Below are 25,525 nucleotides of genomic sequence, written 5' to 3' on the forward strand. Positions count from 1 at the left end.
TTTTTGACCTTCGAGCCTGGCGCAGTGGGAGGTACGGCGTTTCAAGATGACATGAACGACTACGATTACCGAATAGATTCACGCTTTTGCTCCTTGATCATGATTATCATTGCTGTATACTGTAGATCCCTGTGGCTGTTCGTCTAGAATATTCTTGAAAGCTTCTTTTTGCTGCGGTTCGGGAGAGCGCGACATGACATCACGACCATGATGTCATGGATCATTGTTTTCTCCAGCACCAAACAATGGGGTGCCTTGGAAGTGGCAATGACGGGGGGGTTGTTTGTGTATCTGGGGGTCTATAAGTACTGTTTGTCTTGCCTGGAAGTTTTGTTCCTACAACTACAACTCCTCATCCATCATCTTGACATCTACACTACCAACTCGATCTATCTTCTACCAACATGTCTGACGGCAACTCTTCCACTCTCCAGTCCTACGTGGACCAGGCCACCGGTATGGCCCAGCGAGCCATGGGCGCCGCGACTGGCGACTCTGCCACCCACGTAAATGCCCCTCCTTTCCTCTCTATCCTTCCACAGCCACTAACCCCCCCGCCTAGAACCAAGCCGACGCGAACCTCCAGAAAGCCGAAAACGAGCACGCTGCTTCGCACACAACCGCCAAGGTGGGCCCCTTTGCCGCAGACCCCAACACCGGCGCAACCGCCAAAGACGACCCCAGCCGCAGCAATGCCTCATGGGACCAGACCGTCGGCTCGACCAAGGAGGCCGTGGGAAACATGATCGGAAATGAGAGCCTGCGCCGTGCGGGCGTGGAGCAGAATGCTGCGGGCAAGGAGGCTGAGGCCAAGGGCCAGCTGAAGGATTGGGGTCAGGGTATCGCGGACCGCGCGCAGGGCACAGTGGGTGGCATCCAGGCTGCCGTTACGGGCGACCGCGAGGAGGAACAGAAGTGGCGCGACATGCACGATGAAGGGAAAGTGAGACAGCGCGGTGCGGAGGCTGATATGGCGAAGAAGGGCGGCCAATAGGTGTTGTCTGGGGAGCTGCAGTTTTGGGATTTGAGGATTTGCGATGATTATTATGACGGCCTGAGCTATGATATCCAATTTGAACGGTCATCTACCTAGATTAATTTACTCTTGCATTCAACCACTATGATCTCGTAGTCGTAGCATGCCCGTCTAGACTCTCGGTGTCGTCCCGGTAGCCCTAATTGACATACTGCATCGTTGCGAAACTTGCATTCAATCATTATGATCTCGTAGTAGTAACATGCCCGTCTAGACTCTCGGTGTTGTTGTCCCGGTAGCCCTAATTGACATACTGCTGATCAACGGCGATCGCTGCACCGTTGCAACACTGGCATCTCCGCTTCGCACATCCGATCGAGATGCATCTGACCCTGCTGACCCTCGGGTCAACTAACCGACCTCGGTGTCAGCGGTTGCATTCTTGCTCCAGACGCCTATTATGTCACAGCGGAGCATCCAAGGTATCACGACTCACGCCGATACTCAATTGGATACCCCGCAAATGTCTCATTATCTTTGTGCCAAGGTGTCTTGAATGATCAACTAGCGTCCTTGGTTAGGGTAAAAGTATGAGATTTAGGATGTAGCATATGATGTCGAAGATTTGGTCTCTTCCCATGACCAGAGACGGCTGTTACAAAAAGGAAGGCTACGAAGACTGTTTTCGTGGTGGGCAGGGGTAGTTACAAGCACATGCGGTGATGGACTCTTTTGTAGAGAGTACACCACCTGTATGTAGTCTTATACATCCGATCGAGCCTGTCATCGGCAAGCTCCGTGGGTTGGTTACAAGCTCTCGGGTTAAATTACACGTGGAGGTTTCTATCCGTACTGGTACACCGTGCACACAATTATTTGCGGGGTCTATCTTTCAAGATTTTCACCGAATAAAGCCTTGTCTTCAGCTGATGAATGTGATCGTAGTTGTAGAATCCCTGATTGGTCGCTTTCCTATCCACCTCGGCCTGCCGGTGGGGAGAGAGGATGGTGGAGGGCTAGCGATGTGGAGCCGTGCACATCTCGCAGTGAAGACTGTCTTCCTAAGCCAGTTGGAAGAGGAGACGGAAACAAGAATATCCAGGCCTGGCCACGAGAATTGCTGAACACTAACTCACCCCCGGCCCTGGTCGTTAAGCGGAACTTGAGACCGCACCGAGCGCATCACATGAATAGCTCCGCCGATCCTTGATTTTTCATGGGTGGCGTCCTGTTCTAACCCGAAGGGATGGTGGATTGCCAGCTGGTAGTTGATCTTTTGCCGTTCGGGGTTCGTCCGGGGTGAGTCTGGTGGAGATGCGGAGAGCCGCTGGGGGGGTTTGGGCTGTTGCAAGCGAGCATTTTCCGGGGGCACCAATAATGGATTCACATGGGAGATCGCGATCGACCTCGGTCATTTTAGTCTCCTCTAGCACCCGCGACCCAGCTGCCAGAATTCCCCTTTAGTGGGCCGGACTGGGCTCGGGCAAACGGTCTGTGCTAGCTCACTCGGCGGGCTTGCTACCCAAGGAAGAATTGATCTAGTTTAAGTGGGGGGGCGGGGGCGCGGTACCCTCGCGGCCCCTTTCCTCGTATAAGACTTTGACGGAGAGAAAAGAAAGAAAGTACCCCGGATGATCTGATTTTCTCTCTCTACAACCCCGACAACAAACAGAATCATCACCACAATCATGCACTTCCGTCCACTCTTCCTCCTCGCCCTGGCACCGCTGGCTCTGGCTGCCCCTGAGGCCCGGCCTAACCCCGTCGCTGCGCCCGCCCCTGCGCCATCCGAGGGACTGCTGCAGCTTCTGAGCAGTGCGGAGGGCCTGCTCTCTCAAACGAACATCGACAATCTCGACACCATCATCGGCAACGCGGCCAAGCTGCTGTCCAACGACAATCTCAATGTCCTGCAGAATATCCTGAGCAATGCAAACACTCTCCTGACCCCGCAATTCGTGCAAAACACGACCACCTTGATCGGTGATGCCACTCCGGTATGTATTCTGTCTGGCTTCCTCACCATCTCCCGCTAATCGTCTCTGTAGTTGGTTGCGGATGTGAATCAGCTTCTTGGCACTATCTTTAGCTAGATTTGGTCTTTAGCTAGATTTGGTCACTCGGGATATGAATTAACGACTTCGGGGTTCTTTGTGTTGATATAGTAATAATTGACATGGAAAAGATTGTATATACAAATCCACAAAAAAAAAGAAAAACATTTGATTACAAAACTCCACTATCTCGTCACGCATTGGGTATATACAGAAACACACAAGAGTTGCCATCCCCGTCCTTCATACAACATTCAGCTTCTCGCGCAGGCGGTCCTGATAGAAGCGGAGCGGGTACGAGCGCATTTTGGTCGGCATGGCCGGGTAGACCGACACGGAGAAGCCCATCCACGTGCGATACAGAAAACGGGTGGAGCCGGTTGAGCGCAGGCCGTAGCCGTCACGCAGCTGCGGCGGCAGCATCTCGATCGTCACCGAGCGCAGAAATGGTTTTAAGCGCTGCACCCACGGCGGCATGTCCTTGCTCTCACGGATGTCGCGCGCGAAACGGGCGGCGTCGGGTGAGACGGTGAGCCTGGAAACCTGGTCGTCCCAGTACGACCAGAAAGCCTGCCGCGTGGACGGCCAGGAGCTCGAGGGAATGCCCAGGCAGTTCATCAGCAGGGTGAACTCATTGTAGCCGCGCTGAGCTGTGGGGTAGTCGACACGTCCATACACGCGCTGGTAGAAGTCGGTCGAGGTGGCGTAGAGCGTGGCTGCCATCCACGTCTGAAGGGCGGGATGGTCGGCGAACCGGTTCGAGCGGCCGCCGCCCATGAGCGGTGCCTCGCCGCGTTGCAGCATTTCCAAGAGTGTCTTGCGTTCGGTCGGGCTGCCAAAAACCAGGCAAGAGATGTAGCTGATGTTCGCCTGGAGAGCATCCAGCAGCTCCGTCGCCAGGGCCTCCGGGCCGGGATTGTCCTGTCGCATTGCTGGCATGGCCGCCTGGAGTAGGAGTGTTGCTCCAGATCCCGCGAACAGGATGCCTTCTTGCAGAATTTGAGGCAGGATCTCCAGCTGCTCCAGGGCCTGTAGGCGGCTGGAGTCACTGCTGGGGTAGTACGCCTCGTTGCCCTCCTGGGAGGTCAGGGGCGATGGGGGGTTCGAGACATTAGCCATGTCGACAGTAGAGGTGAATACTATGTAGAGCTTCGGGCTGGCTTGGGGGCGTGAAGATATAACGAAAGAAAAGAAGAATCATCATCTGGCAGTTTGTCCCCCCCACCCGACACCCCGGACTCCAGAAACCCCAAAAAAAAATCAAAAAATCCCGGAGCGGCATCAGTCTCCGCCCAAGCGATGGTGCCCATGTGAATGAATCCCACCATCCTCCGGCATGACGACTAGCCGCGGTTCACAGTTGATCGCCATCTCCCAGGCTGCTGATCGCGGTCGCTTTGGGCACCGGGGCTTGGGCTTGCTCGTGGGTCTGGCCATACAGGGGAAGCCTGCTCCGACACTAACAGGTTCCACCGCAGTCCCTGGTCCCCCCGGACTAACCGTAACTAACGAGTACGGGGCGAGGAGAGAGAAAGTTAGTTCCCCGTGGATCATTTGCTGGAAAATGACGGGGGGATTTTTTTTCGCTCTCATGTTCGCTTGGTAGTAGTTCGGCTCCAGCCCATCGGTTAGTGTATACATATTACCCTCCCCGGCCCATTTCTAGCTTCCTCCCTCCCTTCCCCTCCGCCGGATATCGCCAGACCGTCACCATGGGCAAGAATATCGACGACCGGCCTTCATACCTGAGCTCCGATGATGCCAAGTACTCCCTAGGCCTGCATCGCGGGCCATTGCCTGCCAAAGGTGCCGACGACAACTCCAAGCTCGAGCAGACTACTTCGGCCGGCGGCCTGTCATTGGAGACGCGGAAGCTAAAGCGCAAGGAGAAAGTGCAGCGCCATTGGAAACGCTTCTGGTGCCTGTATTTGATCGGCAATGTCATTTTCCTCGCGATTCTCCTACCTGTCTTGTGAGTCGCGTGATGGAGCCCTAATTCATTTCATCACGATGGACTAACCATTCCGTGCCCAGCTTCCTCGTCGCTATCCCCGCCATTTCGCAGCTCGTGGTCAACAAGTCCGACCTCCTGCTGGTCAATGCGGCCATCAAGGAACCCAAGCCGGACTCCTTCATCCTGACCCTGCAGTCCGCGCTGGATCTGAAGATTGCGTTGCCCGTCCGCATTGAACCCATTACGCTGAACCTGTACGTGCACGACCTCGGGGCCCAGAACTACTGGGGCGACATCACGATCCCGGGTCAAACTATCAAGGGCAATACCACTCTGGGCGTCGCCAATCACTTGGAACCCATTCACAACTTGAGCACTTGGAATCAGTATGTCCACGATGTGGTGTTTGAAAAGGAAGCGGGGCTGTCCGTCCATGGCGAAACCAATTCATACCTCGGTGTCCTGAAATCCCACGTCGTCATGGATAAGACCATTTTCTCTCCCAGTAGGTTCTACTGTGCATTCAATCCCACACGGATACTGACCGTCCTGCAGCGCTCAACAAGTTCGAGGGGTTCAGCATCTCTAATGCGGCACTCCTGCTGAAGCCAGAAGCCGATGGCACCAATCTTATCGGCAACGCAACGCTTCCCAACCCGTCAGTGCTGACTCTTGAGATCGGCACCATCGTGCTGGATATCTACAGCGGCGACCTGGTCATTGGCAATGCCACGCTGAACGACATCATGCTGGTGCCTGGGAGCAACACTTTCCCCCTGAAAGGCGTCCTCAACCTGTCCACCGTGCTGGGCAACCTGTCCGAGGTGCTCAAGTCGCAATCCGCGGCCCTCAAGAACGGGAATCTCTCCCTGAAAACCATCACCCGATCCGTGGTTTGGAATGGCACTGAGGTGCCATACTACACTAAGACAATGCATGAACTGCCCCTGACGGCCGTGGTCGGCATTGCCGACATCCTGAAGAACACGATTAAAAATCTCAGCCACAACGGCGGCCTGAATCTCACGGCGATTGGGCAGGAACTCAAGGGCGGCAGTGGCGGACTGCTAGGCTCACTCAACATGACCGGCCTAACCTCTCACCTGAAGCGGAACGTGGCCGTACGCGACACCTTCGAAAGCGAGCACCTCAAGCGCGAGATAGTGACCGACACTCTGGCCAGAATTCGTTCGAGGAATGCAGCACGCAAGCTGTAAGTGCATTTTGACTGTCAGGATGCGCCGCTGATGCCGAGACGACCCTTTTTGTGATTCCCCTTGCCTGAGCCTCAGCATGGCCCCGTGGCAGATTGAGTTTCGGAGTTATTCTTTTATTTTTATTTTTTTGTGTTACACTGGTATGGTTTTGAGTTCCTTGGGGGTTGTTCTTGTTCCTATTCCTGTTCATTCTGCTCCCTGAGTGAGGGGTGCGTGGGTAGGGCTCGCGTGTTGTGTATATAGAAAGCGAGCGGATGCTGCATGCCCGATCCGGGGAAGACGGTCAGAAGATAATGCATAAATACATAACTAGTATCTTGATAATTATCATTTGCCAAGTACGTGTACATCCTGCAGCGGGGTTGTCCCCTATGTGTGTGCGTGTTACTCGTAGGGGTTTGCATATAGGTGCTCTGTCGGACTGAATTTGATGGGTTATTATATTGAAGCTAGTGGTGTATTACTACCCAGTAATACATTTGCTCGTCTCACTATGAGATCATTTATACCAATCAACGCAGCCAATATCCCCGCCGAAGAGCAAGGTACAAAGCCGGCGCTTCATGCACACCAGAGGAAGTAGACTGTGATGGCCGAGGTGGATCTACAGCACAGAGAGGCCCAAAGGGAGGTGTTTGAAGGGTACGGAGAGAGGTTAGAGTGGGGAAGCGAATGGATGGGTCGAAGCTGATGAGAGTGAGGGCCTGGTGGTCTGGCGGTAAACCCTCACAGGAGACAGAGTAGAGGAGTGAGCGATCATCATAGACAGCACGCACCGAGCCAGCATTCGGGTTGGGACAGAGGAGCTGGTGTAGCGCAGCCGGCGCGTCATCGGCAGGCCACAGGTGCATACCGCGAGAGCTATACCTCTCTTCAGAGCCGTCGACTGGAAGGCCGGTTGCGTTGGTCTGCGTTGGCCGGAACAGCAAACCCGGAGGCCCCTCCTCGCCAACCTCATCAACCGGACATCTGCGTTTCCGAGAAATGGTCCGCAACCGCAGCCTATCGCGCGGCCGCACGCCATCAGCCTGTGGTACTGGGTCATTGACCAAGTCCACAAAGGTAGCTCCCGCTAGATGGTAGCCACGGTGTTTTGTGCGAGCGGCAATAAAATCATGTCGCTTCGCAGGGTTCGAGCCTGGATCGTATTCGGGATGATAATGTCGACGTAGCCGCTTTTCAGGCCGCTGATCGTTGGGCTGGGGAGTGACAGCGAAGGGTTTGAGAAGTGGGTCATCGAAGTTGTCTGAGTCTGAGGTGTCGGAGGAGGCTGTGAAAAAGCCCTGAGGGAGGCTGGCCAGCGCTTCGGAGGGACTAGGAAGAGACTGTGTGTAGTACGTGCGATGATTCTCGCTCTTGCCATCCCGCCACTCACGGCGGCACTCGAGGATGACCGGCCGGCCGGTCGCCTCGTCGGTGCGCACCGAGAGATCAGTCCACATTTCATTGATCGGGCCCTCGCGGTGCTCGCGCCGCCAGAGACGGCCATGCCACGGGCGGCCCTGATGGCCCGGTGTGAGGCAGATCCAATGGTAGAAAGAAGAGAAGTCCTCCTCGACATCCAGCTGGATCTGGGTTGAAACCGCGTAGAGGTGATCTTGGTACATTTCGAAACACAACGTCTGACCGAGATCCCCGGCAATGAAGCGAGGAAGGGCACACTCGGTCTTGTCCATTGTCGCCAAGTTCACCCCCAAGATGGACCAGACGCCTTCCGAGCTGCCCATCACCGTGAACATCCCATACCAAAGGTACGACCGACTGTGACGCACCACGATTGGAATGGATGGAGGCACTCGTCGGTGGAGCAATAGTCGCCGGCGCTTCGTATTATTATCTGCACGGCGCTCGAGATCGATAACCACCAGCGAGTCATCCGGTGCGGCTCCGTGCAATCGGAAGACCAGGATTCCATCGTTATAGTGGAGCAGCGAGACTTGGGTCTCTGCCGCCGACTCTGGACCCAACAGGCGGGGAATCACCTCCTGCAAGTTCAACACACGTTCTTGGCGGGCGGCACCATGGACATCCAGAAGCCGGATCTCCTGGCGCACACGATAGCAGAGTACGCCCTGACGGTAGAGAAAATCCGTCCCATAGGCTAGCACTGAGACAGAATACGGCGAGGCAGTCGCCACCGCCTCGTGAATGTCGAACCGGTGCCCAACAGCCTTGCGAAAGCCAGCCTGAGCGGCCACGGCGGCCTGACCTTCTTTGCTGTGTAGTAAGACATTCTACGCAGCCCGTGTCAGCGGGAGATGGGGGCCTTTTTGGAGGAATTTCGTTACCTCGACCGTTTTGCGAGCAATTAGATCACTGGTGGTGGACGCATGGAGGGATCTGTTCGTGCGACTCAGGTGAATGAGGTCGCGGTCGTCCAGCGAGGTCGCGATCTGATAAAAAACATCGAAGGGGAGAGAATCCAAGCGTGGCGGGAACGCCGTCATTGCAGAGAGCAGGGAGACGAAAGGCGGGCATTGTCTGATCGATCTACCTGGCGCATGAAGGGGGGTTTAATGAATGTCGGGCCAGTTGAGCCTCACTCGAACGTATGATCCAACCGCCTGTGCGCAGAGCCTCGTGGATTCCTGGTCACGCAAGTATCAGAGTGGCGCGCGGGCACGTCTGGGGGCCGGCATGCGGCTCTGCTCGACCGGACCGGGCGCTGCCCTCACTACCGGCACCACCACCTATTGAACGACGGATGTTGAGAATGCGGCTGCCAACCAACCCTCTCACCGGGTTGAGTGTCGCAAATGAACCAGGAGAAGTATACAATCCTACCTGGACTTGGTCCTCCTGTTCTACTTTCTCTGCTCTTTGTAGTTCCTGGCAGTCACGGGACCCCTTCACGTCAGCAGTCCCTGATTGGCCCGGAGATTGTCGTGGCCTACGAACTACAGTATGGGTTCGTTGCCACGCTTTGTTTACTCGCAAGGCACTGGTGAATTGCCACTCTGACTGGACTCTGGGATTACACAGTCTTAAGCCCACCAGACGACGGCTCTTCTAGAACACTCTTATCTTCCCCCCGACTCTAGCTCTAAGTTCGGCCCTCATAGCCGGAGCATGTTTGTGCGACCCACCTGTCAGCCAGCCGTGTACCATCCAGCCTGGTGAACTTTTCCACGCCATGCGACTGTTCTTCTTGCTCGACGTCTCACTCGCATCCTGCTGGTCTCGTTCTTGATGTATTATCCGCCGCCAGGGCCCCCACGGTGGGATGGTCCTCCCCAACAACCTCCCCCGCAATGGCTTCCGTCTCAGCCCTACCAGCCTCCGCCATCGCCATATCACCGGCCCCCTCATTCGCCCTACCCACCATCCCCGGGGCCTCCTCTGAGTCCCTATCCTCCTGGTGCTTACCCCCCTCCCCTTCCTGCACGGCCACCTCCGTCCCCGTATGGCCATACGCCCTCGCCGCAACCGCCACCTCCCCGACAGTATCTAGGCGCTCCTCGCTATGGTATGACTCTCCCCCGTAAATGGCGCTGTCAAAACTAACAGGACCATCCCAGAACCGTCCCGGACCTCATCACCCAATCTGCCGCCGCGCCCGCCCCAGGGGTACCAACACTTTGGTGCGGGGGCGCCATCCAACTACCAGTTCCAGTATTCGCTCTGTACGGGCCGCCGCAAGGCTCTGCTTATTGGCATCAACTACTTTGGACAGCCTAGTTCGCTGCACGGATGCATCAACGACGTCACTAACATGTCAACCTTCCTCAACCAGCGCTTCGGATATCGCCGAGAGGACATGGTCATTCTCACCGACGACCAGCGCAATCCCATGAGCCTCCCGACCAAGGCCAACATCATCCGTGCCATGCAGTGGTTGGTCCTGGATGCACAGCCGCATGACTCGCTCTTTGTCCACTTTTCCGGCCACGGCGGTCGCACGCCTGATCTGGATGGCGACGAAGACGATGGGTACGATGATGTGATCTACCCGGTCGACTACCGCGTGGCCGGCCACATTGTGGACGACGATATGCATGCGATCATGGTTCGCCCGTTGCGGCCTGGTGTGCGACTGACGGCTATCTTTGACTCCTGTCACTCCGGCACCGCGTTGGACCTGCCGTACATCTACTCCACACAGGGAGTACTGAAGGAGCCGAACCTGGCCAAGGAGGCCGCCCAGGACTTATTCAGTGTCCTGACCTCGTACGGACAGGGTGATCTGTCTAGTGTCGCGTCGACCGCCATTGGCTTTTTCAAGAAAGCCGCCAACGGCGGATCTGCACGCGAGCGCACTCTCCAGACCAAGACCTCACCGGCCGATGTGGTGATGTTTTCGGGGTCCAAGGACACCCAGACGTCGTAAGTACATTCCTCCATGCCCAGAAGTCAAGTGTTTACTCACGGTCCCCCTACTACTAGGGCGGATACGTTTCAGGATGGACAGGCGCGGGGCGCCTTGAGCTGGGCGTTTATCAAATCACTGCAGCACTGGCCGCAGCAGAGCTACTTACAACTGTTGAACACCATCCGATCAGAGCTCGATGGGAAATATACCCAGAAGCCGCAGCTGAGCTGCAGCCATCCCCTTGGTAAGCGACCTGCGGTGGCCCCATGACCCCGACTAACTTGAAAGTTAGACACCAACCTGCGCTTTGTGATGTAACCAATGCAGTATGTTTCACATGATGAGGGCGTTTTCCGGAGAATTTTAATGCAGGCAGCCGCTGTCGGGTTCGAGGGTCAGGGACCGGGCCTCTTATCTATGCGCGTTACACTTCGTGTATGTTCTATATTTTCCTATTGGGTTCATTGTTGGTACTATTGCTGGGCCATGGGTTTTATGTACATAAGAGTCAATGGGGGATATAATAATCAAGAATTAAATCCCGTGGTGAGACCCCTGAATCCTGAATTGCGGATCACCATATTCACGACACATCCTGCGGCGTTTGGTTTGTCCTGCAGGCTCCATCCGGCCCCATCCCGCTAGGCGAACTATCCCCACTTGTAAAAAATCACTGGGATCACCGGGCGCTGTTTCGGATGTCAACGGGCGGTAAACTCATTATTATTGTTGCCCGGAGTGTTGGTTGGGTCTATAGTGGTCATTACGATCCACGCATCTTCTCTCGGTTTCGCGTTGTAGCTCCGTACATAGTATCGAGATACACGTAGACACCTTGCATTTAACCCCACCCCTGACCCTAACCGGCCTAATGAGCACCGGCATCGCTGGGATCCCGGCACAGACCGCGGAAGCGTATCTTCTCCAAAGTCCGGTTGATTTGCTAACGCCGACGACGGAGCACACAGAGAGCTAGGACGAAGCACGTTGCTAGGATGCCGCGTCACCAACAGCCCCGAAATCATCGATGAAGAAAATCCTTCACCTATTTTCCATCTAGGATTCAGGAAGGTTTGAAATTACCTGTCATCTACATGTTACACGGGCCCCTAGTTCAGTTGAACTAACAGCGCTGTCTTAGAGACAAGATCCACTCTTAGTCTTATTCCGAATTCAACATCAGCTTTTGAAACTCGATCGGACCATTCTTTTCCCCTCTCTCCTTTCTCTCACTCTTCCCTCACTATCCTCGCTTTCTTCCCATCGCGTCCGTCACCATGTTGACATCATCTTCTACCGATGTCTCGAGCCAAAGCTCCAGCTCGTCCTCCGGCGAGCCTTCGCGCTCGCCTTACCGGCACCCGCAGCCCGTCTCCTCACTATCGCTGGGTTCGCAGGGCCCGCGCCGAGATACAATGGCGCCCAAATGCCGCCGCTTCTACTCCAGCCCGGTGGACGAGGGCATGGACTCGACACCACTACAGATGTATGGCCTCGAACAACGACCTGCATCCTTCATCGAGAGACCATCGAAACTGCTGCGCCGAGTCTCTCACGCCCTGGATGACATCAAGGAAGACTACTCGCTGCAGCTAGACGTGCGGGCCACGGCCGACAAGCTCAAGCGGCGCTCGACTCTGTTCTTGTTCGACGGCAGCACCATTGCGGAGGATTCGGGCTCGCGCCCGCAAACCGCCATGACGGCGAGTGCACCACCACGGTCCCGGTCCACGTCCATCATGTCCACTGATGCCTGGTCATCACCGTCTCGCCGGCTGAGTCGGCGCCTGACCCGCCGCATCTCCAGCTGGCGGCACTCCAAGGCGCCAGCACCTCCGACAGCCAGTATTTCCTCGCCCAACCTGATCGGATCATCGACCCTTCATCGGGCCGGCCGGAGTCAGGTCTCCTTCATCTAGGGGTGGGCGATGTGATTGATATTATTCGATACGGAGAATTTCTTTCAAAGATCGACAGGGCGGCATGATGTACCGGCTGCAGCGACGATCTAATACATCAAAAAGGGAACACGGTGTTCGGAGCCCCATTATTGTTTAATTTTCTGCTTTCTATTCGGCATCCGGCCTGTCACTATGTATATGGATGCATTGGATGCATTGGATGAAGATGTAATATTTGTTTTTTCTTTCTTTCTCGACTCGGATCGGGGCGTTGTGCATAGCTTGGAGTTTGGGAAGTGCATTCCGGCACACTGAATCATTGATACATTTCCTAAACCTTATAGACTCTACTCTATACAGTGACCGTTGAAATACACATCTACATGATTTTTGAATTGTTTTGACGTTTTTTTTTTCTTGCCTTCATCAGCGCTAACTACGCCACGGCTGCAAGCCAAGAGTGGGCCGGGCGTGCGTCAGATCGGACGCAAGCTTGCTTACATGCTAAAAATACCTGGATCAAAGGAGCAAGTCATGTACATTATTGTCTTTTCATACAGAGCAATCAAAAGCTATGCAGGTCGGTAGGTACCGTTCTAAGCAAACGTCGTAATCGTCATCGTCGTCGTCTCTACGTGGCTCGGTTGGCTTTCGCTTCTTGCCTCGCCTCTTCCTTCTTGTTTCTCTTCTGTCGCCAGCCCATCCCATTGCGCGCGACCAGCCACAAAGTGGGCGACAGCGCAATCGAGAGGAGTGCCAGCGTGGTGTATGCCCACCCCTGGCCCATGGCAGAGACCATGGGACTGATCACGGCAGAAGACACGGCTCCCATTTCACAGCGGAACAGGTTATTTGCTGCAGTTGCAGTAGCAGACTTCCCCGGCCAGAGATCCACCATCAAAGCATTCAACACCTGCGAGGTGGAGGTCAGAGTCCACCCTGCCAGAAACAAAAGAATGACAGGACCGGCTAGGTTGACTTTGTGGCCCAGCACCCAGCCGTAGGCCAGCATGCTGATGTTACTGAGATAATAGAGGGGCAGAGCGACTTCGAGCCGAACCCGCTCGATGTTGAAGTTGGAGATGTCCGATCGCACGTTTTTGATGACAGGGAGCCCTGCCTTTTTCGCGTGCCGGCGGTAGTTCCAGTCCACGATTCGTCCAGTCGTGAAAGCCGACAAGACTCCTCCGGCGCCGATGGGAAGATACATCAAGGAAGCCTGGATGTTGTTGAAGTGATACACTTCATGGAAGGAGGTCGATGCGCCCGTCATGACCGCATAAAACCCCGCAAACAAGGATCCAGTCGTCAAAAGAACCACCGCCGTTTCGAAATCAAGAACGACCTTGAGTGTCGGGATGGGCGACGGGAATCGGAGCGCATAGTTCTTTCGCACCTCCGCGACTTTTTCCGGGTCCGGTTCGAGACCTTTCTCGCGGCGTCTGCGGTGGCGGATCATATCGGCTACTGACATGTTCAAGCGCGGCGGGGGAATAGAGCCGTCGCCGACGACCTTGCGACATGTCTCGGGCAGGAATAGGGCGAGAAGGGTAAAGAATACACCCGCCAAGATGAGAAGAAACCAGAAGATCCAGTGCCAGTCGACGAACTGACTGATCAAGCCGCCGATCACGGGAGAGAGCGAGGGACCCAGCATGCTTCCGAGCATAGCAAAGGCGATGTACGAGCCTCGTTCGCTCGAGGTGATCATGTCCCCCACCAAACCGTTGGCTAGCGCGACAGTACCGCTGCTGCCGGCGCTTTGGAGGCAGCGGAGCACCATCAGTGCCGGGTAGCTATTCTGCAAGCCCAGACCCAGGTTGGCAGCGAGGTAAACCGTAAAGCAGATGATATAGGCTGGTCGACGACCGGCCGAGTCGGAGAAACCGGCAATGAGCATGGGCGCAATACCCTGCAGGATCTGCAAATGATCGATTAGCAACTAATGAGCGTGACGGTTGTCTTCCTGAACCTACGAGGTATGTGGTGACGGTCAGATTGACCTGGGAGATGGAGATGTGCAAGGAGTGGGCGATGGTGTCGAGGGCCGGCAAGTAGATGCTCGAGGATAAGGGCGAGAAGAAGGCAGCCAGCGAACCCGTGGCGACGATGGCTCTCTTCTGGCCGACGGTGAAGGCCGAGTACAGTTCCAGGTTCTGATCGGGACGGGGCCGATCCTCGGGCTCCAGGCGGGTGGTGGCATTGTCGCTGTCGCTTGTGCGATCCTTTTCGATGATCTGGTCCTCCGGGTCGGGCATTGCTTGTACGGAAGACTTGTACAAAGGATCGTTACTTTCTTCCGACGAAGAAATATGGGTTGAGTGAAGTACCTAGACTACATCTAGGTCGCCCGGTTGCGCTTTCTCTTCACCAATCATCGATGGCCCCTTCTCCGGTCGCGCGCCACATCAACCCCGGCACCGGCATGACACCACTAGGGAATAATCCTGGCCGTCCGGAACCGATCAAACGCCGTATACCAGCTCTGCTTCACGTCCAGCTCCTCGGTCGCCTTGCCCCACGCGGCGTGCGTCTTGGTCGAGTCCAGCTGCCGGTCGCACTTCATCATGGAGAGAATTCCGATCGGGAGATAAGGAAAGCTCCGGTCGTTGGCCACCCGTCCCGTCTCCAGTCCGTACTTGGCCTCCATCGCAAACCACTTGTCCTTGTTCTCGGTGAGAAACTGGACCGGGTCCACGCACGTTCCGTCCGGAGCAACGCCCGTCAGTCCGAAGTATTCACAGAGGATCGGCCACTTGGTTTCCCATGTCGATGGCTCCGCGCTATCGGCGACGTTGAACCGCTCGCCGGCGCTGATTTCTGGATGCAGACTGGCATAGATTGAAAATCGCGCGATCACGTCCTGATTGCTGTCGTTGCTCTTCACCGTCCAGGTCTCCGGATTTCCGGGGAAGGCGACCTCGGCGCCTTCGCCGGAGATCTCACGATGCAGACTCAGGTAGAGAGCGAGCCACTGTGCCAGGCAGCAGAAGTTGTTGTTGGGAACAAAGCCGACGACCAGATCGGGCATCACAGTGCAGTAGGACCAGCTCTTTCCTTCAGACAGCGACTGCAGCAGATCGATCTGCGGGTAGTAGAAAAGTTGCGAGGCAAAGGGTTCGGGGATCCGTGGGAGTGACTCGCGCAGGGGGACCTGGTCTTTGAAGGGGAAGTCATCGAGGAGATGGATCCCGTATGCCTGTCGAACAGTTTCCTTAGCAGTGAGATGCCGATGCACCGTTACAGAGACCGACCTTAGCACCCGCCGGCAGTACAACAAACTTAAGTCCCGGACTGAGAGTTTGGATTGCCGTCACGGCACGCCGGAGGATCTTCACATTCGCCTGGATTTCCTGCTGGGGTTCCATGTTCAGGATGTACGCGAAGAAGTAGACGTGCGTGACGGTGTCGATGCCCGGCACCCGCTGCTTCAGCGCATGGTCAAGATCGGCCTGCTCGCCCGCCAGCAGGTCGATGCCGTCAATGGCCTGGAATTTCTCCGAGGGCGGCCACTGTGACGATTCTTGGGGCAGCGGACGGTTGGTCAGGGCCGTCACTCGCGTGAAGGTGTCGGCGTCCGGGTAGCCATTGAGCAGAGCATTCACAACGGCCCAGCCGGAGATGCCCGAGGCACCGAAGACGAGGGCGTGGTTGGTAGGGGCTGGCATGATATGTAGCTTCAAGTGGTGGGATTGATGTGAGAGAGAGAGAGAGAGAGAGAGAGAGGGAGAGAGAGAGGGAGAGAGAGTTGAAACCAGCAGACAACCCTGTTCTCTTCCCCTCATCTATTATTATTGCACCCCCTAAACAACATGGTCAGGCCTATATCTCAATCCAACAAAGGACGGGTGGACGATTCAGTCACTCCCGAAATCATTGTGACATCTCCGACTAATAAATCCATATCCAACGGCGCCACATGTATATTCCCGTCATCACTCGACAATTCACACCAAGAATGTCCAACGCCCAGAAGAAACCCCAACCTCGATGAAGATAACAAAAGTAGTCCCACCAGCCTGGCCTTTACGGACTATCCCGGCCCTGCGGCGGATGCCGCTCTCCTCGGTGAAGAGGGAAAGCCCATGTATAGCATGTGAGGAAGGTCGATGCCAACACCTACGAAACTCACCTGATGGGATCCAAGTATAAACTGGCGCACAAGACGGTCACCTCGTCAGCCTGGTCCATTCCCACGCTCCGCAGACAGTGCGAACGAGAAGTACAGGATGCGCAGCGGCGAGTGCAGGGGCGACCACCGGTGCTGGCCGCCGAGAAGGTCAAGGTGGAGCATTAGAAAAACGGAGAGTAGCGGTTGGATGCGCTGCTTGTCCGGGCTGGGGATGGGGGACAGAAACGAACGCGTAAAAATCCTGCCTAGAATAAGAGAGAGCGTCTGGGAGTGTTCAAAACATAGAAGAACTAAATTAAAGCAAAAAGGTGAGTCGAAATCAAACTGATATATTTAGAAAGGATGAGCACAAACATGTGGTCGTGGGGGTTAATGTATAGCTATGCTGGAAACTACTCCTACAAAATGTGAATTATCATGGAAGAAGGATCGGGGGACGTAAACAGTATTATTATCGACTATTTTCTTCGATAATAATAATGGTATAAAATCTCAAGCTGAACCCAACAAACGCCGGTCGTGATCGCCTCTCGCACTATCGCCAGGGGGTTACGGTACCTTCCCTGCCTCCTGAAATCACTGAAATCATGTCGCGGAGGACAGCGATAAATAAAAAAAAAAAAAATTCCCGAGTCATACGCCAAAGCCTTCCAAAAACACCACTAAAACAATCCCGCCAACCACAGAGCCAGTCCACGGTCAGGAGGGCATGCGACTTTCCTCTATCGGCTTGGGACCTGCCCCCTCCATCGGATCTATAGGGTCACACTCTCTAGATCGCGCATGACAATCGACATCTGAGCGCGCTTGGCGGCTTCGGCGACAAGACTAAAGTCTTGCAGGAAGGGCGCGGTCGCAGTTGGGCCGCCGACGCCGTTCATCGGGTGTGCGTAGTAGTGATCGGTGCCCGGCTGTGGAACTAGTGCAGCGCCCGATGGCGGGACTGGCTGGGCGTTGCCCGGCGCGGGAACCGCTTGAGCGGGATGGGATGAAGGGTTCAGGGCCTGCGGCAAACACTGCATCTGGAGAGCGTGGTGCTGTGGTGCGCAGACGGCCGACGGAGACTGCAAAGGGAGTGACATGGTGGTCTGCTGCGTGGATGGGATGTTGAGGGTATTCTTCTGAGGGTGAGACTCTACCGGGGCGGTGGCGGCAGGGTCGATACCCGAGGTAGTCGACGAAGGGAGCGAGGTGGAAGGTTGAGAGACGGGGAGGGCCATGGCGACCGATCTGCTTTTAATCGAGTGCAGGATCGATGAGGCCAACTCGACACTCGACCCCCAGTGGATGACGGCAACGGCGCAAGGGACTGGAGACCGGTCGGAGGGAATGCAGGACAATTTAACCGCGGGGTCCAAAATCTGGAGAATGACGTGCCGGGTGGGGTTAGGGGGGATGTGGATGAAGAAAAGAAAGAGGAGGTGGTTCGTGAAATATGGCCCCAACCAGCGCCCGACAAAAAGGATCTAGGAGAAGGAGGAGGAGGAGAGGGGGGGACGAGAGTTGACTAGTTACGAGCGCCGCAGGAGGAAGAAGAACAGAGTCGATGATGTGCATGATTACCCGCGTATTGGAATGGTATCTCCACACTTTCGACGGCAGGAGAGTTGGTATGGTATGTATGGTATGTAAGGTATGGCTGGAAGGATGGATGGATGGATGGCCCACAAGCCTCGGCTGAGACCTGCGGAGGGCGAGTTGGACCATTCGATCTGATTGGCCTGGGGGTCTAGTATTAGAGATAGCCACCAGGACATTCACATGGTGGCGTGCAGTTCCATACAGTTGACTGGAGGACCAAGAATGTCGATCCAGATGTGGATAATCCGGCAGAATAACTGCAGAGTAGGTACGACATCGTGGATGGAGCGCAGTAGCAGGATAGAGGATGGACGCCCCGAGGGCAAGGGACGGGAGCGATCTCGTCTCTCTGCCTCAGGCACCACATGATAGCGATAACCAGCATATTTTTCCAGCTCGCGCGGCCATTACTTTAAGTACCCACCAGCCCAGCATGGACGACGACGTTGGGACGGGGGACCTGTTCCAGGACCCCGAGGGTTTCTATCCGGATGAAAAACAGCCCACCTTCGCCGAGCATCGCATGCTCTCCGGTCAGACCGTGCGCGTGCGACTCGTGGGCAACCACCCTCTCTACGTATGCCTCCTCCAGAATTCACAGTGGGATGACGGGGCAAAACTAATCATGACGCCAGGCCGATCTACTGTGGAATGCCGGTCGAACCAGTGCGCATTACATCGAACAGCACGCCGCCAGCTTGATTCGCGGCAAGGATGTCCTCGAGATCGGTGCCGCGGCGGGGGTGCCTAGTATCGTCAGCGCCATCCAGGAGGCCCGCACCGTCGTCATGACCGACTACCCGGACCCGGAACTGGTAGGGAATATGCAATATAACGCCGACCTGGCCAAGACGATGATTGCCGCCGCGCCAGATGGTCAATCCCGGCTCCATGTCGAGGGCTATAAATGGGGCGGCCCCGTCGACAGCCTCCTGGCGTATCTGACTCCTCCGGCAGACGGGGGATCGCCACGGTTTGACGTTCTGATCATGGCGGATGTGGTGTATGCTCACCGCGAGCATCCGAATTTGATCCAAACGATGCAGCAGACCCTCAAGAAGGACCCGGGGTCGGTGGCACTGGTCATCTTCACGCCGTATGAACCCTGGCTGCTGCCCAAGACCGAACAGTTCTTTCCACTAGCCGAGGCCAGCGGGTTTACGGTGACCAAGATTTTCGAAAAACTCATGGACGAGGTGTTGTTTGCAAATGACCCTGGGGTAAGTCCCCCCTCCGGCCATGGCCACTGCACGTGCTGACTTGCTGCAGGATGAGAGGCTTCGGCGGACCGTGTTTGGGTATGAGCTCAGATGGGCACCCGATGAGTTGAAGAGCAAGTAAACCAAAAGAAATGTGATACCCGGAGAGTTGAAACGAGGACGAACCGAAATATTGATGTACAATTAGTCGCTAGAGCCAATAGATCACTAAGGGGTATGCAATAATAAAATGGGAAGCTACAATGAGACACGAAATCCATCACGCCGAGGACGATCGTCGCCATGCGTCTCGGGCCATCTCGTATACTTCGTCCATATCCTCACTCCAGATCCATTTCATGCGGTCCTCCAATTTGGTCTTGACAATGGGGAGACTGTCTTCGTAGCTCCGTCCCGCCACGTCCGGGCTCTTCATTTCATACAGATCGCCCGCCTGCCGAGACGTCATCTGCACTTTCTCCGAACGGGGGTACCGGATGGAATGGTAGAGCCCCAGAGCCTCCGACACGCTGCAACTGGATGGATCTTGAAAGTGATCCGCGAGAGCTCGTCCGACAATATAGCCATCTTCGAGAGCTTGGCCAGCTCCAGCACCTGCGTGCAATCAGCACGCTATAGAATCAGATGGATAGGGTATACGCACCTTGATGGGGACACATTGCGTGCGCTGCATCGCCTAGGAGAGCCACCTTGCCGCCGTTGAAGATCCATTGCGGCGTCGACGGGCGATCGAACAAGACCCATTTCAATGGGTTCGTGTTCATGTTCTGGAGCACCGTCTGTACCACCGGAGCGAAGTTCTTGAATTGCTCCTCGACCTCGCCCTTGTCGCCCTTCAGCGTCCAACTCTCGGTGACAGTGCCCAGCTTCTCCCATGGAGTAGATACAAAACCCACAACGTTTAACAATTTATTGTTACTGATGGGGAATGTGAGGAAATGCTTGCCGGGCGCCATGAACAATGTCGCGTACGTGGGCAGTGCCCAACGGTCCTGGATTTTGTCGATGGGACAGAGACCGCGGTAGACGACCATCCCTCCATATTCCGGATTGTCACTCTGGTAAGCTGTCAGTCGATAACACCGGCGCGACATGTCTTGTATCTCTTACCACATAGTGCGAGCGCACAGCGGAGTGGATGCCATCAGCCCCAATCACCAGGTTGGCCGATGTGCTCGTTCTATCTGCAAAGCTCACCAGCATGGTATCTCCTTGGTCCTAGGTCACAGTCAGTGGACATTGACGAGATCCCGTCCAAGAAACTCACCTCAAGCGCCGAACAGCGCTTATTCGTGTGCAGAGTTGCCGCTCCTCGCTTGGTAATTGCGTCCATCAGAAGCTCCAGAAATTCAGCACGATGCATCGGCAGCTGGACGGTATTGCCTTTGGCTGGTGTGTTGACAGTGTGCACCTCGGCACCAGTATCAAACCGCCGGAACGAGAGCCAGACGCCCTCACGCTTGCCGGCAATCTTCATCGCCTCGTCCATGAGCCCTAGCTTTCCGATGACTGCTGCGGCATTAGGCCCAATGCCCACGCCAGCCCCGATCTCGCCGTACTCGGGTGCTTGCTCATAGACATCGATGTGAAGATCTTTCGAGGGAGAGTGGTGCTTGATAGAGAGCGCAGTGAACAGGCCGCCCAGGCCGCCGCCGATGATGGCAATACGAAACATAGTAAGGGTGTGCGATATGATGGACCGAGCAAAAAGATCCGGTCGTATCTAAATATTTATGTCATATAAGAATAATTTTATCGGACACATTCCGCTTCCTTTGCAGAGGATCCGGGGAGTCAAGTAGCCGTTACGGGCTTGGCGGGGAGTTAAGCGGACGTGGGACAAACTAGTGAGAATGTAGAAGGTGGAATTGTTTGACAGGCAAAAAAACAGTACGATATCCAAAATAGCCAGCCTGACACCACATTCATCATCCAATAGATCCAACACATGAAGTTTTCTCAAAGCTACCATTTACAATTCATGAAAATCCGGTGTACGATCCCTGATCCTGGAACGTCCACAATGACCCGGACAGACCTCTCGTATCAAAATCCTCTAGCTGGGTCTCCAGATTATCCGTGAGGTTCTGGGTAAACCCGCACAGCGCTTGTAGATCTGGAAATACGGGCGCACTAGGCATTGTGGAAGGCAAGGTGGACGAGTCCTGGGCTGACGGGATACTGCCTCGGGGTGTATTGTCCTCCCTAGGCTGCCGGGAGCCCAGAAATTGGTTCATGTACCCAACCAACTGCTGCAGAAACAAAGACGCGCGGCGTGCAAAGGAGTGGTTGCTCGACATGGCCTTGATCATATGAAGGGCTTGCTCGACTTTCACTAGCGCGGGTCGGTCTTGGGAGTGAACTGGATCGACAACATGGGAGACCAGGACGAGAACAGCATTGAACACTGTTGGTAAGGATTAGCTTCGGTCTGCAGGAGCTCTAAGGGGGAGGCAGACTTACAATAATAAATGTTAAACCAATCTAGACCCATGGTATGCCTGGTCTGCTCATGCCTCAAGGCCACAATATCAACCGTTTCCATCGCGGCCGTTACGCACGTCGCCTGGCTATGTTGCAAAATATGGCTCACCATCGAGTCCTGGATTTGCTGGGGCTGGGCGAGGTGGTGAAGTGTCACGCCCAGAGACAGTCGGTGAATTAAAATGCGAACCATATTCCCGCGTAGTGCCAGAATCCAGGGCGGCTCCTGTGCATTGTCATAGTTGAGAACGAGGTGTGCAGGTCGCTCGCGCTGCCATCTCTGGTAATCTTCGTCGAGAGCCAGGATCAGCTCTGCGATCTCCCGGGGGTCCTGTGGGTTTTTGTCCAGACAAGCCAAAGTGTTTTCCACAATACGATATAGCTTGATCACTTGGAGAAAGAATGCCATGAAGGATGGCCGCATTGGTGTAGGGAAGAGCAGGCGATCTTCCTGAATACAGTCATCGTCGAGGTCTTCCGGCGGGCAGACTGTGAAGTCGGATCTGGTTGCCGATGGGCGTTCATATATCATGCTCAGAAGCATGTCAAGGGTATACGCGGAGTACCAGACCCGGCGCTTGGTCTCTCGTAGTGGAGGCGGGTCGGTCTCGGGCGGATCTTGGTGAAGGCGTAGGCCGTAGGCAATCCGGATAGCCAGACCCAAAACATTCCAGCACTCATCACCGCAGCTGGTACCCTGGAGATATCTCGCGCCTAGCACGAGGGCTTGAACATGTTCCAATCTCCAGTCGCGGAGGAGGGTCGGGTGCAAGAGGGCCATGGCGATATCATAGTGTTTTCGCGCTGTGTGTGGATTGGCCTCATCGATTAAGAAGTGTGATGTACATAGCGCCAGGATCATGTTGAGCAGAGCCAATGCCGACTGGTGATGATGCCGCTCGGCGGGCGAACAGCGGATTGCCGCCTCGAGCGCCGGGCGAGCGCTGGGGCCGTGGAAGACCGGCGCGAGGAGATTGCGGACGGTGAAAAAGCGATCCAGGACCTCTGTCGTATTCTCGGGCAGCGTATATAGGTCATCACCGGCCAGCAGGGACGGTCGGGCGCGAGCTTCGCGGTCCGTCATGATGGACTGCGCTTTGACATTGTCGTGGCCGTGCAGGCTGTTGAGGATCAACTGGGTGAAGGAAAGTCCTCCAATCGACACATTGGCATCCACCATGACCGCGGAGGAGCTGGGTCCCGACAATATCGATCTCTCGGGCGCTGGTCGCGGGGGCGCCGGGGAGGCTACGGCAAGGGGCAATGTGGAGGAAGCCGTGTTGGATCGCTCCAGCAGCTCCAGACGTTTCTCCAGACCGCGTACATAGCTTTTCTACCCGTTAGTGCTCCATAGATAACCAGGCGGGCGGGTGTGCATCGTCTTACTCTTGGCTCACCGTCACCATATTCCCCCCGGAGATCCCGCGCTGCGTGAACACGCATTCCCGCCCATTGTGGGCGCAGGTCGAGCATACCGGCCGGACGCCATCACACTTGGTCTTGAGCGAGCGGCAGCTGAAACACGAGATGGGCACACGGTTGCGCCGCTTCTTGTGCGGCGGATGGTCCCCCATGGCGATGGTGGAGGTGGAGATTAATCCGAAGCAACGAACGACTGGCTCCACATCGGTTTTCTCCCCCCAAGGCCCGGGGGGGTCCGGGCCGTGATGGGGGCCATGATAGGATTGGCGCGACTTAACTCCCCGAGAGCCAACTGGGAAACATAGGGGGTTACTGAAGAACCTCCTGCCCCCGCCCTTGAAAATCATCCGATTCCTGTCTCTCGGAGTGATTGATGATTGACTTTTGCTCATGGATCCCGAAAAGCCCGCCGCCCGTGACGAGCTCGTCTCGCCCCCTGTCGAGCAACCACAGGATGCCCGGAGTCGCAAGGAGCCTCGTCTGGATCCGCATGGGCTCCCACTCGTGCCCCAGCCGACGGAGCATCGCGATGACCCATTGGTACGTCCTGGTCCTGACTTATCCACAGCGATCCATCGAACTGACGACCCCGGACTAGAACTGGCATCCGGCGTTGAAGCTGAGCATCGCGCTCCAGGTCAGTTGGCTGGCCCTGCTGGGGCCCTTTGCGTCCGCGGTCGCCAACCCGGCCTTTGTGCTGATGGCCAAGTCCTTCCAACAAGGCGTGGTGGAGACCAGTTATGGTAAGATCGGAGCCGGCGATCAAAGAGTGGTGCTGACCCGATCCTTCTAGAGCTGACGCTGTATCTCGTCTTTGCCGGTATTGGCCCGCTGCTGATTGTGCCTTTGGCCCGGCAATATGGACGTCGGCCCGTCTACCTGGCGGGCAACCTGCTCGCGGCCGTCACCAGCATCGCCGCTGGGTACTGTGAAACCTGGGCCGGCATCATGGTCACACGAGTCTTCAACGGGCTCGGCGGCGGCTCCGTCATGGCCATGGGTGCAGCGGTCATCTGTGACCTGTACTTCCAGCATCAGCGTGGTGTCTTCATGGGCATTTACACGCTGTGTCTGACTAGCGGTGCTCATGTATGGAGATCCTTTTTCCAACCATCGATATCATAGCTAACTGTCAGCGTATTTAGTTTGCTCCGCTGGTCGGAGGCTTCGTGGCCAATTCCCTCGGTTGGCGTGCCTGCTTCTACATCCCCGGCTATATCCAACTGGGCACCTTCGTCCTCTCCGTGTTCTGTCTACCGGAGACGCTCTACTCCGAGGGCCGTGAAGAGCCGTATCGGGAGCAATCCTATGTTCAGAACATCTCGTTTACCCGCAGCCGTGTTCCCGCTGGCCTCCCGCGCATCCGAGACTTCGTCCGACCGTTTGAGATGCTACGGCTGCTGCCGATCCTCTTGCCAGCGATCTTGTACATGACCTGCTTCGGCTACGGCACCGTTCTCTTTGCTCTGACGGGAGCCCAGCTGTTCACCTCGATCTACGGTTTCACCACGCCGCAGACTGGCCTGATGCTGAGCATTCCTCTCCTCATCGGCGGCCTGATCGGTGAGCTCAGCGCTGGGTGGGTGACGGATTGGCTGTCCAACCGACATGCCCAGAAGAACAACGGCGAGCGCCTTCCCGAGGCACGGCTGAATGCCATCTGGGGAGCCTTGCTGGTTCCGGTGGGCATCATCATCGAGGGCGTGTGCCTGTCGCACCCGGAGACGGCGCACTGGGTGGGCAGCGCCTTCGGCATGGGAATCGCCAACATGGGTCTTCAGATCACGACGACGACGATCTATGCCTATGCGACCGATGTATGTTGGCCCCCATCAACCTGTCGAAGCCATGCTAACCTTCTCAGTGCTACAAACCGCAAAGCGTGGAGATTTCCACCATCTTCAACGCCTTCCGGCAGATCTTCTCCTGTCTGATCTCCTTCTACGCGTGAGTTCTGTCCCCATCTGCGTCAAGCGAGTCCACTAATTCCTGATTGTTAGACTCCCTTTTGCCGAACGTATTGGCATCCAGTATGCCTGGCTGACCTTGGCCCTGATTGTGGTGGTGCTGCTGGTGCCGGTGCTGATGCTGAAGGTGTATGGCTCACGCTGGCGGACTCTGCCGTCGCAGACGCCGCCGGAACAAGCCGAGGATCATCGATAGGGAGAACTAGGAATCGACTGGAGGACGCTGAGTGTATATAATTAATTCAACTCATCAATTCATTCGGGTTGCACATAATAATGCCTGACGTATCTCTGCCAATTAATCCCTA

The 25,525-nt window shown here is 55.8% G+C and overlaps 14 protein-coding genes across 14 annotated transcripts; 7 read left to right on the forward strand and 7 right to left on the reverse strand.

Moving 5' to 3' along the window:
- Window positions 1–404: 404 nt before the first annotated feature.
- Window positions 405–994, forward strand: PFLUO_LOCUS2180 (uncharacterized protein; the record flags this gene model as incomplete). The annotated part of the gene is made up of 2 exons (XM_073779293.1): window positions 405–506; window positions 563–994. The coding sequence occupies 2 exons, from the start codon at window positions 405–407 to the stop codon at window positions 992–994; spliced, it is 534 nt and encodes a 177-aa protein (XP_073636262.1).
- Window positions 995–2,664: 1,670 nt separating this feature from the next.
- Window positions 2,665–3,069, forward strand: PFLUO_LOCUS2181 (uncharacterized protein; the record flags this gene model as incomplete). Its single annotated transcript, XM_073779294.1, has 2 exons — window positions 2,665–2,973; window positions 3,025–3,069. The coding sequence occupies 2 exons, from the start codon at window positions 2,665–2,667 to the stop codon at window positions 3,067–3,069; spliced, it is 354 nt and encodes a 117-aa protein (XP_073636263.1).
- A 204-nt stretch (window positions 3,070–3,273) lies between these two features.
- PFLUO_LOCUS2182 (uncharacterized protein) lies at window positions 3,274–4,149 on the reverse strand (the record flags this gene model as incomplete). The annotated part of the gene is made up of 1 exon (XM_073779295.1): window positions 3,274–4,149. One exon carries the CDS (start codon window positions 4,147–4,149, stop codon window positions 3,274–3,276), a length of 876 nt encoding a protein of 291 aa, XP_073636264.1.
- Window positions 4,150–4,742: 593 nt separating this feature from the next.
- PFLUO_LOCUS2183 (uncharacterized protein) lies at window positions 4,743–6,201 on the forward strand (the record flags this gene model as incomplete). The annotated part of the gene is made up of 3 exons (XM_073779296.1): window positions 4,743–5,002; window positions 5,065–5,489; window positions 5,540–6,201. The coding sequence occupies 3 exons, from the start codon at window positions 4,743–4,745 to the stop codon at window positions 6,199–6,201; spliced, it is 1,347 nt and encodes a 448-aa protein (XP_073636265.1).
- Window positions 6,202–6,713: 512 nt separating this feature from the next.
- PFLUO_LOCUS2184 (uncharacterized protein) lies at window positions 6,714–8,648 on the reverse strand (the record flags this gene model as incomplete). Its single annotated transcript, XM_073779297.1, has 2 exons — window positions 6,714–8,435; window positions 8,490–8,648. The coding sequence occupies 2 exons, from the start codon at window positions 8,646–8,648 to the stop codon at window positions 6,714–6,716; spliced, it is 1,881 nt and encodes a 626-aa protein (XP_073636266.1).
- Window positions 8,649–9,686: 1,038 nt separating this feature from the next.
- PFLUO_LOCUS2185 (Ca(2+)-dependent cysteine protease) lies at window positions 9,687–10,528 on the forward strand (the record flags this gene model as incomplete). The annotated part of the gene is given in 2 exon segments (XM_073779298.1): window positions 9,687–9,694; window positions 9,709–10,528. The coding sequence occupies 2 exon segments, from the start codon at window positions 9,687–9,689 to the stop codon at window positions 10,526–10,528; spliced, it is 828 nt and encodes a 275-aa protein (XP_073636267.1).
- A 1,259-nt stretch (window positions 10,529–11,787) lies between these two features.
- On the forward strand, window positions 11,788–12,429 carry PFLUO_LOCUS2186 (uncharacterized protein; the record flags this gene model as incomplete). The annotated part of the gene is made up of 1 exon (XM_073779299.1): window positions 11,788–12,429. The coding sequence occupies one exon, from the start codon at window positions 11,788–11,790 to the stop codon at window positions 12,427–12,429; it is 642 nt and encodes a 213-aa protein (XP_073636268.1).
- Window positions 12,430–13,042: 613 nt separating this feature from the next.
- PFLUO_LOCUS2187 (uncharacterized protein) lies at window positions 13,043–14,669 on the reverse strand (the record flags this gene model as incomplete). Its single annotated transcript, XM_073779301.1, has 2 exons — window positions 13,043–14,332; window positions 14,388–14,669. 2 exons carry the CDS (start codon window positions 14,667–14,669, stop codon window positions 13,043–13,045), a joined length of 1,572 nt encoding a protein of 523 aa, XP_073636269.1.
- Window positions 14,670–14,845: 176 nt separating this feature from the next.
- Window positions 14,846–16,079, reverse strand: PFLUO_LOCUS2188 (uncharacterized protein; the record flags this gene model as incomplete). Its single annotated transcript, XM_073779302.1, has 2 exons — window positions 14,846–15,610; window positions 15,666–16,079. 2 exons carry the CDS (start codon window positions 16,077–16,079, stop codon window positions 14,846–14,848), a joined length of 1,179 nt encoding a protein of 392 aa, XP_073636270.1.
- A 1,219-nt stretch (window positions 16,080–17,298) lies between these two features.
- Window positions 17,299–17,763, reverse strand: PFLUO_LOCUS2189 (uncharacterized protein; the record flags this gene model as incomplete). Its single annotated transcript, XM_073779303.1, has 1 exon — window positions 17,299–17,763. One exon carries the CDS (start codon window positions 17,761–17,763, stop codon window positions 17,299–17,301), a length of 465 nt encoding a protein of 154 aa, XP_073636271.1.
- Window positions 17,764–18,557: 794 nt separating this feature from the next.
- On the forward strand, window positions 18,558–19,465 carry PFLUO_LOCUS2190 (Protein N-terminal and lysine N-methyltransferase efm7; the record flags this gene model as incomplete). The annotated part of the gene is made up of 3 exons (XM_073779304.1): window positions 18,558–18,701; window positions 18,760–19,344; window positions 19,394–19,465. 3 exons carry the CDS (start codon window positions 18,558–18,560, stop codon window positions 19,463–19,465), a joined length of 801 nt encoding a protein of 266 aa, XP_073636272.1.
- A 138-nt stretch (window positions 19,466–19,603) lies between these two features.
- Window positions 19,604–21,019, reverse strand: PFLUO_LOCUS2191 (uncharacterized protein; the record flags this gene model as incomplete). The annotated part of the gene is made up of 4 exons (XM_073779305.1): window positions 19,604–19,938; window positions 19,988–20,402; window positions 20,455–20,562; window positions 20,612–21,019. 4 exons carry the CDS (start codon window positions 21,017–21,019, stop codon window positions 19,604–19,606), a joined length of 1,266 nt encoding a protein of 421 aa, XP_073636273.1.
- A 304-nt stretch (window positions 21,020–21,323) lies between these two features.
- PFLUO_LOCUS2192 (uncharacterized protein) lies at window positions 21,324–23,402 on the reverse strand (the record flags this gene model as incomplete). The annotated part of the gene is made up of 3 exons (XM_073779306.1): window positions 21,324–21,751; window positions 21,808–23,156; window positions 23,215–23,402. 3 exons carry the CDS (start codon window positions 23,400–23,402, stop codon window positions 21,324–21,326), a joined length of 1,965 nt encoding a protein of 654 aa, XP_073636274.1.
- Window positions 23,403–23,640: 238 nt separating this feature from the next.
- Window positions 23,641–25,413, forward strand: PFLUO_LOCUS2193 (uncharacterized protein; the record flags this gene model as incomplete). Its single annotated transcript, XM_073779307.1, has 6 exons — window positions 23,641–23,790; window positions 23,849–23,993; window positions 24,044–24,339; window positions 24,396–25,067; window positions 25,115–25,197; window positions 25,251–25,413. The coding sequence occupies 6 exons, from the start codon at window positions 23,641–23,643 to the stop codon at window positions 25,411–25,413; spliced, it is 1,509 nt and encodes a 502-aa protein (XP_073636275.1).
- Window positions 25,414–25,525: the final 112 nt, after the last annotated feature.

Source organism: Penicillium psychrofluorescens (assembly GCF_964197705.1).
Source record: "Penicillium psychrofluorescens genome assembly, chromosome: 1".
Classification (NCBI taxonomy): domain Eukaryota; kingdom Fungi; phylum Ascomycota; class Eurotiomycetes; order Eurotiales; family Aspergillaceae; genus Penicillium; species Penicillium psychrofluorescens.